Source organism: Oryctolagus cuniculus, chromosome 11 (genome assembly GCF_051225735.1).
Source record: "Oryctolagus cuniculus isolate XC-2025 breed Fujian yellow rabbit chromosome 11, ASM5122573v1, whole genome shotgun sequence".
In the NCBI taxonomy this organism is placed as follows: domain Eukaryota; kingdom Metazoa; phylum Chordata; class Mammalia; order Lagomorpha; family Leporidae; genus Oryctolagus; species Oryctolagus cuniculus.
Genome location: NC_142877.1, coordinates 5,222,084 through 5,234,620, shown reverse-complemented (window position 1 = coordinate 5,234,620; position 12,537 = coordinate 5,222,084). Strand labels below are relative to the sequence as shown.

General features: G+C 52.7%; 1 protein-coding gene and 1 long non-coding RNA gene across 5 annotated transcripts in view; one reads left to right on the top strand and one right to left on the bottom strand.

The window, feature by feature from the left end:
* CASS4 (Cas scaffold protein family member 4) overlaps positions 1 to 12,537 on the top strand; it is a 47,215-nt gene that overhangs the window by 2,222 nt on the left and 32,456 nt on the right. Inside the window, exon 1 of one of the 3 annotated variants that reach the window (XM_089306976.1) lies at positions 8,379 to 8,561. The exons of the other annotated variants lie outside the window; for them this stretch is intronic. Within the exon in view, the coding sequence (XP_089163102.1) occupies positions 8,550 to 8,561 (12 nt within the window). The 5' untranslated portion in view covers positions 8,379 to 8,549. Of the gene's footprint in view, positions 1 to 8,378; positions 8,562 to 12,537 lie in introns of those variants that run through there. 3 annotated transcript variants of the gene reach the window in all.
* Positions 1,980 to 7,868, bottom strand: LOC149123306 (uncharacterized). Of its 2 annotated transcripts, XR_016215709.1 has the most exons (4): positions 7,594 to 7,868; positions 6,972 to 7,013; positions 3,243 to 3,420; positions 1,980 to 2,602 (listed from the first exon to the last, which is right to left on the bottom strand). It is a non-coding gene; the product is annotated as an uncharacterized LOC149123306 (long non-coding RNA). The 2 variants fall into 2 exon arrangements; XR_016215710.1 differs by lacking the exons at positions 1,980 to 2,602; positions 3,243 to 3,420 and adding an exon at positions 3,447 to 4,037 and having other exon boundaries at positions 7,594 to 7,867.

Below are 12,537 nucleotides of genomic sequence, written 5' to 3'. Positions count from 1 at the left end.
GTGTGTCCCCTAAGAGCACTGCTGTCCCCCCCGGACCCCACTGCATGATCTCACCCCCAACATGTCACACTGCTTTGATGGCACCCTTCTATTGTCCATTCTACTTTCACAATTTCTAAAAATACGATTTTTTTTTTACCTTTTTTGGCCATTTTTCTGTGTGTGTGTGTGTTGGTCCAGGATTGGTTCTAGGATCGCACTCTGCTGTTTGCCAGGTCTCACTTGTCCATAATCTAGAATAATCCACCGCCTTTTTTTCTTCTGTAACACTGGCTTTTTTTGCTGACTAGCCTAGATTTTTACGATTTAGGCTTCTTTTTACTTGTTCCACTTATGCTGCCTAAATTATCTCTATAGCACTCTACACTTTGTAAATAACATGCATCTAGGCACGTAACTTATCACTGACACTCCCAACACGCTGTGAGGTCCGGCTTCTGGTGTTACACAGGTGACAGTAGCTAGCACAAACTGCTTGTGCGCCAGGCCTGTGCTGAGCGCTCAACTTGCCTTCGCGTGTTGCATCTCACAACACCTCTCTATGAAGCGTTATTACTCTTACTCCCTCCCTCTAGAGGAGAAACTTGGCCTAGTGACCGGCCCAAGGCCACACAGCTCAGAAGTGGCAATGCCAGGATCAGTCCCAGGTGGCCTGAATCCAGAGCCCAGCGCTTGGCCAACTCCATGCCTTCTGACCTTCAAACCAGGGAATCTGGGAACTCTGTCATAAAGAGCCGCGTGCAACCTCTGTTGCTTTGCCTTCTTTGTTTTAAAAACTCCTTAAAACTATAAAATCCATCTCAGCTCATGAGTCAGCCATCCAGATTTGGTCCATGGGCCCTAGTTTGAGACCCAGGTCATCTCAGCTCACACAGGTGACCCTCACCTGAGCAAGAACCTGGGCGTCCAGAGGCGCCCTCAGGGAGCAGTTTCTTGGGTGCCCCTGTCCATGCACACACATCAGAAATGCCATGTTTTAAGGTTTTGTACAAATACGAGCAGCAAGCAAACTGTTGAGCTTCTTGCCTTTTACAACTGACAATACAAATACAAACACAACTGCTCGGCCTACTAATTTTCACGCCTACACTGTTGCTTTCCGGTGGTAACACAACGATTCAAGGGGTGGTCCTGTGTATGCAGTCCCCAACCTCGGCCTCCGTGCAGGTGACTTTAAAGCAACCCTCACTTTGACTCAGGGCTACCCCAGGTCGCCTTCCAGACCCTGAAGTTTGCCTCATTGCATTGGAGCTACGTAGTGACTGCTGTCAACGCTTTTCCTGGAGGCCCTCGGGGCCCTCGGTTCCTGGTCAGCAGAGCTTTCGACTCTGTGTGTAGCAGACAGCGTATAACAACCGGACTGTTTTATTCCGATTTTCCCTGAACGTGTCACAAAACAAGGAAAACGAGGTGTAAGTGTGATATTAGCTGCAGGAAACGCTGGCCTCCAACAGTGCCATTCCGAAGCTAGGGGTCCCCCTGCAGGGAAAAGATGGGAAAGGCAGCGTCTGTCGTCAGCTGGCTGAGCCCACGTTCTGCTCCAGGGAATGCTGGGAAATTCGTCTAAAAGACAAGGAGCATAAGTGAGTTTGTTGTATGAATATGTAAGTCCTCGCTGGTTCAGCCCTCCTGTTCATGGCAGACTGAGTGAGTGTTGAACCCATGTCACTAGAGACAGTGTTGAAATCTGCGTCTTTGTGCATAGCCGGTTCTCCTCATCATTTTATTTCCTCACTGGGTCAATGTTCAGAACTGGAAGGAGAGTGCAGTAGGCAGTGGCTTATTTTTTTTTCTCTATCATTTTCTGAGAATTTCTGGAATTTCATTCTGTTTGAAGCCTGCTTTCCACAGCATTCACTCTACAATCCACACTTTCTCTCCTCTATAAAGAAAACACATGCATTGATTTTCTGAAGCAAGTTTGTTTTTTTAAAAGAAATATGTATTTATTTTCATTTTACTTGAAAGACAGATAAATCTTGCATTCATAGGTTCACTCCCCAGCACCTGCAGTGGTCAGGGCTGGGCCAGGACAAAGCCAGGAGCCCAAAACTCCATCCAGATCCCCCTCGTGGGTGGCAGGGACCTTAGTACATAAACCATCACCTGCTGCTTCCAGTGTGCACCGAGCAGGGAGCTAGATCAGAAGTGGAGCAGCCGGGATTCAAACCAGGCATTCTGGTATGGGAGGTGGGCTCCCCAGGCGCTGTCTTAACTGCTGGGCCAAATGTCCACCCCACGAGGGGAGTTTTCAAACAAGGGTCTTTATCATGTTTCTGCAGAGTGAAGGAAGCAAGGTTTGTGTTTTTAGAATAGTAGAATGTTCGTAACATTTTATATTCAGCCTCAAGTCAAGAGCAAAGATATCCTTTGGCTCTCTTCCATCTGAACCCTTAAGGGAGTGGTTCCAGGCTCACTCGAGGAAGGTCAAGGTAGAGACTTAAAACGTGAGAGAAAAATCCTCGATGTTCTCAACATCCTGCAGCAATCATGGCGTCCACGCGTCTGCGGCTGCTAGAACTTGGCTTGCTTCACTCCTTCCGGGCAAGAAGGCTTGGAGAGGCTGCATTGTGAGTGGGGGGATTTCTGGCCCTCTTTGTACCTTTAGAAGCTCAGAGAGGGGAAGCAAACATCCCACGTGAGGATCCGTGAGGCCCTGCTGGTCCCCCCACCTCAGCTACCCCTTCTTCCCTGCTGTGCTCAGCCTCTCTCAGCGGGAGCCCCTGGGCCCTCCCACCCAGAAGCCTCTGGACAAGCCCACCTAAATTACTCCCCCACCTGCACCCCCGTCATTGCCACCACCGTCCCAGCCTCACTCCTGTCTCTGCTTGTTCTTGGTTCACCATCTGTTTCCTCTCTGGAAAGGAAGCTCCTGCCAGGCAGGGCAGGGGGCTGCCTCTCTGAGACCACACTCGGAGGTGCTCAACAACTGCAGAGACGTGGAATGTGAGAGAAAAAGCCTCACATTGTCAACATCCTGTGTGTAGGAGGGGGCGGGGGCGTGCAGTGGGGCCCTGGCCACCTGTCATGTGAGAGGAAGGGGGCCCTTCCTGGTTGTCGGTCTGAGAACAGAGGTGGCCCCTGAGACTCAGCCCCCAGCCCCTGCTTGGCCCCAGCCTGACCCGCCACTCAGCCCCAGGCTCTTCCCATTGGCCTCTCCTCCTCCATCATCAGACATTGCTTTAAGTTCGAGTCCTCAGGATTGAAGTCAAGGTCACAAGCGTCCATGGCCTCTCTCTGACCTTGTCCAGCAACTTCATCCCTTCTCGGTCTCCCAAGGCTAAGCAGCCCACATGCAGTTGCACCCAGCATGTCATCCTGGAATTCTGGGGGCTCATAGGGCTCAAGAGCCCAAGCTGACACTGGAGTCGGAATGGCAGAAAATGAGTAGACACAGAGATTTCAGCCGGTGGCAACTGCCTTAAAGAGAATAAATTGGGGTGTCAGATGTAAAGGGCCACTCTGTAGACCTAATGATAGGAAGGGGGTTCTGGGCAGGAGGCACAGCAGATGCAAAGGCCCTGTGGTGAGAATGAGTTCAGCGTAGCAGAGATTCTGTGAGAAGGCCAGTGTGGTTGGAACAGAGGAATGAAGGGGAGAGGGTTAGAGAGAAGATCTGGTGCATTCTGCCTCGGCAAGGAAGCCACCGTCCACGTAAAGCAGGAAAGGACTTGGTCTGATTGTGCTTTCCAAAGATCCCTCCCTCGAGGTGCAGCAGGTGCCCTGTAGGCGGGAAAGGGCCGAAGCCGGGAGAGGACCAGGAGTTGAGAGTCGGTGGCTTCCTCTCCCGCCGTGGATGCTACCAGCTCCTTCCCACAGACCTGCAGAAGGCTCGCTTCTCTGTCTGTTGGAAAAGTACAGCTTCCGGTGTTTGCTGCTGTCAGGAGCGTGAGCAGAAAGGAGTAAACAAAGGCGTGAACTCCACATGCCCTGTGTGATGGGGAGACGATGTACAGTCCGTTCGTTCCAGACGCCCAGTGCAGGCGCCATTCTAATTGCCACGCAGGACAAGGATGCCTGGTCTCTTTTCCCAGTACCTAGTACATTGTGTGACAGTTAATTCAAAAATCTATTACACAACCACTGTTTTTCCCCCTGCCTAATTACTTTTATCCACTGAACATTTTATTCCCTGTAGAACCCATTTAAATGAAAAAAGAGAAAGGGAGCCAACATTGTAGCATGGTGGATTAAATCCTCGCCTGCAAAGCCAGCATCCCACATGGGCGCAGGTTCAAGTCCGGGCCACTCGACTTCTGATCCAGCTCCCTGCTTACACACCTGGGAGAAGATGGTCCAAGTGTTGGGCCCCGGCACCCATGTGGGAAACCCGGATGAGGCTCCTGGCTTTGCCCTGGCCCAACCCCATCCATTTTGGCCATCTATGGAGTGAACCAACAGAAGGAAGCTCGCTCTCTCTCTCTTGCTCTCTCTTTCTCTCTCTCCCTCCCTCTCTGTATAACTCTTTCAAATAAATCTTTAAAAAAGAAGAGTGCCAGCCCCCCCCCAGGAAAAAAAAAAAGAAAAGCTTGAAACATCTGTGTTAGGAGAAGACTCGAGACAAGAGGGCTACATGATAGTGGAATAGGGAAGCGGCCGAGAGACAACAGGGCATCCTGGAGCTGCGATGACTAAGGGAGGAAATGACAAATCAGAGGGGAAATCACTCAAAAAGGAGGAAGGTGGGAGGCCGCTTACAGAGATGCCACTGAGGGTGAGATTAGGAGACTCCGACGTGAGTCGCAGAAAAGGGAACTATGTTTTGTAGGAACCATTTCCAGATGTTATTCATCAGGCCTGGGCCCCAGGGAGAGGAGTCACGTACCCTCACCTGTGAGAAGCTGAGTTCCCAGCAAGGACTACCGTGGGCCTGTCTGTGCCCGGGCCAGCATCCCTCCCACAGGCCCCGCGCTACCCCAGGCTTAGAGCCCTCCGGCAGCAGGCGCTAGGCCCTGGCGAGGGACCCACAGGCATCTCCTCCCCGGAGGAATGGACGGTAAACGCCAGTTTGCCATTCGTGGATGTGAGCGCGGCGCTTGTCCTGCCAAGTCCTGTCCTGCCCGAGAATCAAGCACGAGCAGCTTTGGCTTGTTGGCCACGGCCCAGGCAGTCTGTCTTTTGGGGAGAGGAAAGTGAGGTTTGAAGCAGTCCTCTCTCCCCAAGAGATGGCTCCCAGTGGGTGAGCAAAAGTAAAAAGCGCTTTGTGGGATGTCAGCTTTGGGCTCAGGATTTACGCTCACCCCAAGGTTGGAAGGGGGAGGAGGCGGGGGGTCAGTTACTAGGGAGAACATTTCTACACACTCCCTTTTGCACCAAATAAACGGGCCGGTAACATTAGGCACTCTCTCCCACCGGCTTTGGCTCCTAATGAAACAGGACGGGTTGGCTGGGAGCCTGTTGCCAAATCCTGAGGCTCGCGAACAGGAATCAGTTCACGGCAACAGAATGGAAGAAGGAATGCAGAAACTCCAGGATGGCTCCTTGCCGCCCAAAACGCCTCCCAAGACGACCCTGGAAAGTGGGGAACTCCGTGAACCAGCTCAAACCTTGACTAAGTTCTCGAGCGCTGAGGCAGGGCTGCTGTTGGGCCCAGTGGGTTGTGCTGCTGCTGCTTCCAACGCCAGCATCCCACACCCGGGCCCAGCCTCTCCGCTTCCGGCCCAGCTTGAGAAGGCTGTGCAAGATGGCCCAGCTACTTGAGTCCCTCCATCCCTGTGGGGGACCAGGATGGAATTCCTGGCTCCCGGCTTTGGCCTGGGCTAGCCCTGCCTGTTGTGGGCATGTGGGGAGTGAAGCAGCAGATGGGAGATGTCTCCCTCCCCCACCCCGCTGCTCTGCTTTCAAATCATAAATCTTTAAAAAAATAAATAGAAGAGCCAGAGCCAGCTTCGAATTCTCCCTGACGCATCAGATGGAAACAGGACAAGGCAGGGAGCTGTGTGTCTTAAATACCATCAGAAAAAGCTAGTGCCAGCTGATCAAATCTGATTTCTTTTTTTTAAAAAAAAAAAAAACAGAAAGTTACTTTTTAAAAGATTTATTTATTTTACTTTAAAGTCAGAGTTATAGGCCGGCGCCGTGGCTCACTTGGTTAATCCTCCGCCTACGGCACTGGCATCCTATATGGGTGCCGGGTTCTAGTCCCGGTTGCCCCTCTTCCAGGCCAGCTCTCTGCTGTGGCCCAGGAAGGCAGTGGAGAATGGCCCAAGTGCTTGGGCCCTGCACCCCATGGGAGACCAGGAGAAGCACCTGGCTCCTGGCTTCGGATCGGCGTAGTTCCGGCCGTAGCAGCCATTTAGGGGGTGAACCAACAGAAGGAAGACCTTTCTCTCTCTCTCACTGTCTGACTCTACTTGTCAAATAAAAAAAAAATCACCACACCATAAAGTCAGAGTTACACAGAGAAAGAAGGAGAGACAGAGAGAGAGGTCTTCCATCCACTGGTTCACTCCCCAGTTGGCTGCAATGGCTGGAGCCGTGCAGATTCAAAGCCAGGAGCCAGGAGCTTCTCCCGGTTCTCCCTCGTGGGTGCAGGGGCCCAAGGACTTGGGCCATCTTCTACTGCTTTCCCAGGCCACAGCAGAGAGCTGGATCAGAAGTGGAGCAGCCGGGACTTGAACCAGTGCCCATATGGGATACTGGCACTACAGGCGGTGGCTTTACCCGCTACTCCACAGCACCGGCCCATCAGATCTGTGATTTCACATGGAATCTTGCTAGCAAGAGTTGAGTTTTGAAAACCGGCTCAACCTAGCATTTTACTTTTACAAACATAAGGCAACCCCTGGTTGTGGCAGGAAGAACGCAGCTGCCAGCCACAGCACTCGGGAGACACGCAGTCCAAGACCAAGCGCTGTCCTAACTGGAGTGGGCATAATTGCTGTTAACTGATCAAGTAACTCCTTCTCCCTGCACGCCCTTCCAGGAAAGCAAAAAGCGGAGAAAAGCAATTAGAAAGGAAAAGCACTTACATGTGGGGTTTCTCTTGCAATTCCCGTGATGGTTTGCATGAACTAAGAGAAAAGCATGATGAAAGAAGTCGGTTTTGCAGCTGAGCGGGAACCTGGAGATCACCCCTGGAAGCACTACACTTGGACATGAGGAACCTGGAGCCGGGCGTTTAGCCCCCACCCTCCTCCCTCGGTGACTTTCTCATTACCAGGGTGCACTCCTCAACCACCCACCTCTACCCAGCACTCGTCCCAGACCCTCCATTTCCCCAACCAAATACCTCGGGGGCTCAGCTAGTGCGGGGCAGGAAGGGGGGCTCAGCTAGTGGGGAGTGGATGCGGAGGCCGTGGTGTAACGTGAAGGCTTGGAATAAATTCGGTAGGATATCTAACAATCCGGTTTGCTATGACCTGGACCCATCCCGGGCCACATCATAGAGCATGAATTACCCAGAGGCCCGGAAGACCTGGGTGGTTGCATCCCTTCCGTCCTGAGCTTAGACCAAGGGAGCTCCCCGACACACAGACATTCAGGAGGGGCCAGAGGCCCAGTGAGTGAGATACTAACACTGCATTAAGCCAGGGCCCTGTGAACACAGGAAGTACACCCAAGCAGGATGATCTGGGCAAGATCCAAACCTACTTGAAAGCCACAATCTTCAGGTATCAGGGAAGAAAAGGTTTCACTTCCACTGGTAGCGTTGGAATTTTCTTTCCAGGCCACAACCTCTTTCTCAAAGTCCCTTTGGTGGCAGTGCCTCCTGTGGTTATGGAAGTCCCTGCAGAGTGTGGCTTGGTGGGTGGGTCAGAGTTCAGCATCCCAGGGAAGCCAGCGCCAGCCTGGCTTTGTGCACAGTATGCCGTCCTCCAGGGCCAGGTGCAGCAGAGCTGCCGAAACAGGCATCATCCTTTTGAGCCTTTTTTTTTTTTTTTTTTTTTTTTTTTTTTTTTTTTTGACAGGCAGAGTTAGACAGTGAGAGAGAGAGACAGAGAGAAAGGTCTTCCTTTTGCCGTTGGTTCACCCTCCAATGGCCGCCGCGGCCGGCGCACCGCGCTGATCTGATGGCAGGAGCCAGGTGCTTCTCCTGGTCTCCCATGGGGTGCAGGGCCCAAGCACCTGGGCCATCCTCCACTGCACTCTGGGGCCACAGCAGAGAGCTGGCCTGGAAGAGGGGCAACCGGGACAGAATCCGGCGCCCCAACCAGGACTAGAACCCGGTGTGCCGGCGCCGCAAGGCGGAGGATTAGCCTAGTGAGCCGTGGCGCCGGCCTTTTGAGCCATTTATGTCCCCTCTCCGTGTTCATTCCAAGTGCGCCAGGTGTCTTCACTTCTTCGCCCCCAGTGCTGACAGATAAACCAGCCACGAGGGCTGTGTGCGCGCAGGTGGATGGGGGAGGGAGCCTCTGGGGACTGGTGGTTTCAGCCCGGGTCAGCTGATATTGACGGACAGCTGCAGGCAGAGGGCTGGGCAGGCACACGCAGCTTAGAGGTCCGGCTGCACGGAGCCGGCTGCTCTCCCTCCTGCTGCGCGCGATTCCTGCCGCTTTGCCGGGATGGGGAATAAGCGCCTTTCCAAGTAACTTCCTTGCAGGATCAAAATGAGGGTGAACGTGAGTATCTGTCTCCTGAATTCCATTTCCTGCAGCCACTCATGCCTTGGGCTGATTTTCCTCTATATGTTAAGGGTCATGAGGTTTTCCAGTGAGGGTCGCACCTTTGGGAAGGACAGAAAGCTGTGTCCGGTGCCACATTTTGAACCAAAAAAGGGAAAATTTATATTTTGGTTAAAAAGTTACATGCTACTCAGTTGCTTTTCTTTATTTCACCTTAAGCGTTAAAAGTAGTTGAGATGAGAGGTGTTTTTTTTTTTTTTAATCCTGTTTTTCTTTTATTTGAAAGGCAGCAAGAGAGAGAGAGGGAGATGTTCCATCAGTTGATTCACTCCCTAAATGCCTGCAACAGCCAGGGGTAGGCCAGGCTGAAGCCAGGAGCCCGGAACCCCATGCAGGTGCCTCGTGGGGGACCCCAGGTACTTGAGGCACACTGCTGCCTCCCAGGGCGCACGCTAGCAGGAAGCCAGGGGCCAGGTCTCACAGCAGGCACCCCGACAGTGCATGCCGATGTCCCAGGCAGCGACTTAGCCATCGCACCAAGCACTCACCCCTTTTAAATCTTTTTTATTTTTTTCTCTTGGAAAAGGGAGTTTCAGTGACTCTTGGTTAAGTGACTCCTAACCCTTTTCAACTCATTCTGGAGTCTTCCAATCAAGAATTCTCAGGCCAGCGCCGCGGCTCACTAGGCTAATCCTCCGCCTAGCGGCGCCGGCACACTGGGTTCTAGTCCCGGTTGGGGCGCCGGATTCTGTCCCGGTTGCCCCTCTTCCAGGCCAGCTCTCTGCTGTGGCCCGGGAAGGCAGTGGAGGATGGCCCAAGTGCTTGGGCCCTGCACCCCATGGGAGACCAGGAGAAGCACCTGGCTCCTGCCATCAGATCAGCGCGGTGCGCCGGCCGTGGCGGCCATTGGAGGGTGAATCAATGGGAAAGGAAGACCTTTCTCTCTGTCTCTCTCTCTCACTGTCCACTCTGCCTGTCAAAAAAAAAAAAAGAATTCTCGACTTCTTTTCTGCTGAAACAGGCACTCGGTTACTTTCCTAGCCTACCTGGCAGATCGGTATGCACCATGAAAGACAGCCGTTTTCTGTCAGCATGTCTAATTCAGCTACTTGGCTAAGATTAAAAAAAAAAAATCCAAGAGAAACAACTCTTTGAAGTTACAAGCAACAGATTTCTTAGGCATCACCTCATTAAAAGAAAATTCAAACTATTTTTGATAATAAAATGCTGACTATTAAGCAAAGCTGTCTTGAGTTTTAAAATACCATAAATGAGTTCCCTCACTACATTAGGCATGACAAATCAAACAAATAGATGGCATCACCGCAAATCCTCGGGTCAAGCTCTGGCTACGAAATGTACCCTCTTGCTATTTTAAGTGACTCTCAGTTCCCCACAACTTATGGAATTTTACTTTAAAAGATAAATGTTGATATGGAAAGGCACCAAAACACGTGAGGGAAAATAAAAGCCCGCAGCGTCTGTCTTGGACAGCTCTGGAACAGGGAGAGGGTTAAAAAGGAGGGAAGGAGGGACCCGCGGAGGGCAGAGGTCAGCTGGAGAAAGAGAGGCAGGAAAGGGAGAGGAGGGGAGGAACAGGCAGAGGGGGGTAGGGCAGAGGCGCCAGCTCTTGGTCTGTCAGCTGCAGAGGGGCAGTGCAGCCAGAGGAGGAGGGAAGGGGCCAGCAGCTGCTCTAAAGTTTCCCCGAGCTGTGTGCTGCTGCTCCATTCCCTGACCTTGGCGGTGAGTAACACATCCCATGGTGGAAGGGCCTCTGGCCTGCCCCAGACCCCTGTGCACAGGACCTGCGCCACTGCAGCTGACCAAGCGATGGCACCGCCAGGCCGGGGTGGTGCAAGGGCGGTGGGCCACCCCAGTCACGTGGACGTTCTTTCACGCCACCCTGACTTGCGTGGGCTGGACCAAACCTTTACATTCCTTCCAGTCCTAATTTCTGGGGTGCTTAACGCACCTACGGCTGGATCGTGTTTGATTTAACAAATGGTCATTTGGTGCTGTCGCTCACCCTCAGGGCGCTGGGTACAGGGCAGGCTCACAAACCCAGAGCTTCTCAAACCTGCTGCTGCTTGGTTCAGCCTCCTCTGTGCTGTGAGTGATGTGAACCAGGTTCCTGGTGTAGGCTGCTTTCTGGCAAATCAAGGATTAGAACGAGTGACAGTGAGAGGCAGTTGTGGAAATTCACAAGGCAGGAGTCATTTTCTTCCAACAGAACAGAATCCTCCTTTAAAAGTAGATCTCTGGCCGGCGCCGCAGCTCAATAGGCTAATCCTCCATCTGCGGCGCCGGCACACCGGGTTCTAGTCCCGGTCAGGGCGCCGGATTCTGTCCCGGTTGCTCCTCTTCCAGGCCAGCTCTCTGCTGTGGCCCGGGAGTGCAGTGGAGGATGGACCAAGTGCTTGGGCCCTGCACCCCATGGGAGACCAGGAGAAGCACCTGGCTCCTGCCATCGGATCAGCGCTGTGCGCCGGCCGCGGCGGCCATTGGAGGGTGAACCAACGGCAAAGGAAGACCTTCCTCTCTGTCTCTCTCACTGTCCACTCTGCCTGTCGAAAAAAAAAAAAAAAAAAAAAAAGTAGATCTCGGCCGGCGCAGTAGCTCAATAAGCTAATCCTCCACCTGCGGCGCTGGCACACTGGGTTCTAGTCCCGGTCAGGGTGCCGGATTCTGTCCCGGTTGCGGCCGGCGCACCGTGCTGATCCGAAGGCAGGAGCCAGGTGCTTCTCCTGGTCTCCCATGGGGTGCAGGGCCCAAGCACTTGGGCCATCCTCCACTGCACTCTGGGGCCACAGCAGAGAGCTGGCCTGGAAGAGGGGCAACCGGGACAGAATCCGGCGCCCCGACTGGGACTAGAACCCAGTGTGCCGGTGCCGCAAGGTGGAGGATTAGCCTAGTGAGCCACGGCGCCAGCCTACATAGGGTTTCAAAAATTCAAAATGTACGAATGAATGGACAGCAAATGTTTTCTTCTCATCCCAAATCTCTAGCTCCCCAGGCCTTGCGCCCCTGCCCAGGGGCAGGCCCAGGAACTGACATATTCTCCCAGGTACAAATGGGGACAGGCCAAGGTCTCACCTTGCTCTATTTGTAAAAAAAAAAAAATTGGTGCTGGATTTTGGAGATGGTTCCATTCCACCTTGCACAGGGCTTCTTCTAAAAGTGCATGGAAAATATGTGTTATTAAAAAAGAAAACTGCGTGATTTAAAAGGTTTGCACTTGACATAAAGTTTTAATTCCACTTTTCCCGTGAACCCTTGGAAGTGCTCTTGTGTAAATGCTACCTCGTTCTGTCTCATGCTGAATCATATTCCATTATACAAGGCATCACATTCCAGCTTCCCTCTCCTATCTCGGGACAGAGGTTGTCCTCACTCATCCAGTGTTGGCCGAGCTGAGCCCTCTCATGGCGGAGTCTGGGCTGAGCACAGTTTGAAGGCTAAAAGGGCCGACTCCACAGTCAAAACCACCCCTGCTCACTGAGCTACCTTAGGCTACTTACACAACCTCTCTGTGCCCCAGCTTTTCAGATGCGAAGAAGAGCTGGTGGGGCTGTGAGTATTGAGGGAGCCAGGCCATGCTCCCGACCTAAAGGCCGCACCCAGAGGAGAAGTGTGAGCTGTGCTTAGTGTCCGGGCACTGACTGAATAGCAGACAGAAGAGCTGGCCCAACTCGGGTCTCACGGGGGTCTAGGGCACACCTGTAAGACTGAGAGGCTTTCCCCCTTTTTGATCAATACCCTCAGCACGTGGGGACAGGCCATGCGCATCAATACATCCATACACGTGCAGGAAGTCACAACGTGGAGACTTTTTCTGCTGGTGTTTGCTGTGGCTCCCTGACTCCCCTGCCTGGGATTTGCCTTCCGGAGTGCTGTTCCCTCGAGGAGAAGGGTTATATAGATACTTTTCATATAGACACTTTCATATAGACACTTTCATATAGATACTTTTCAT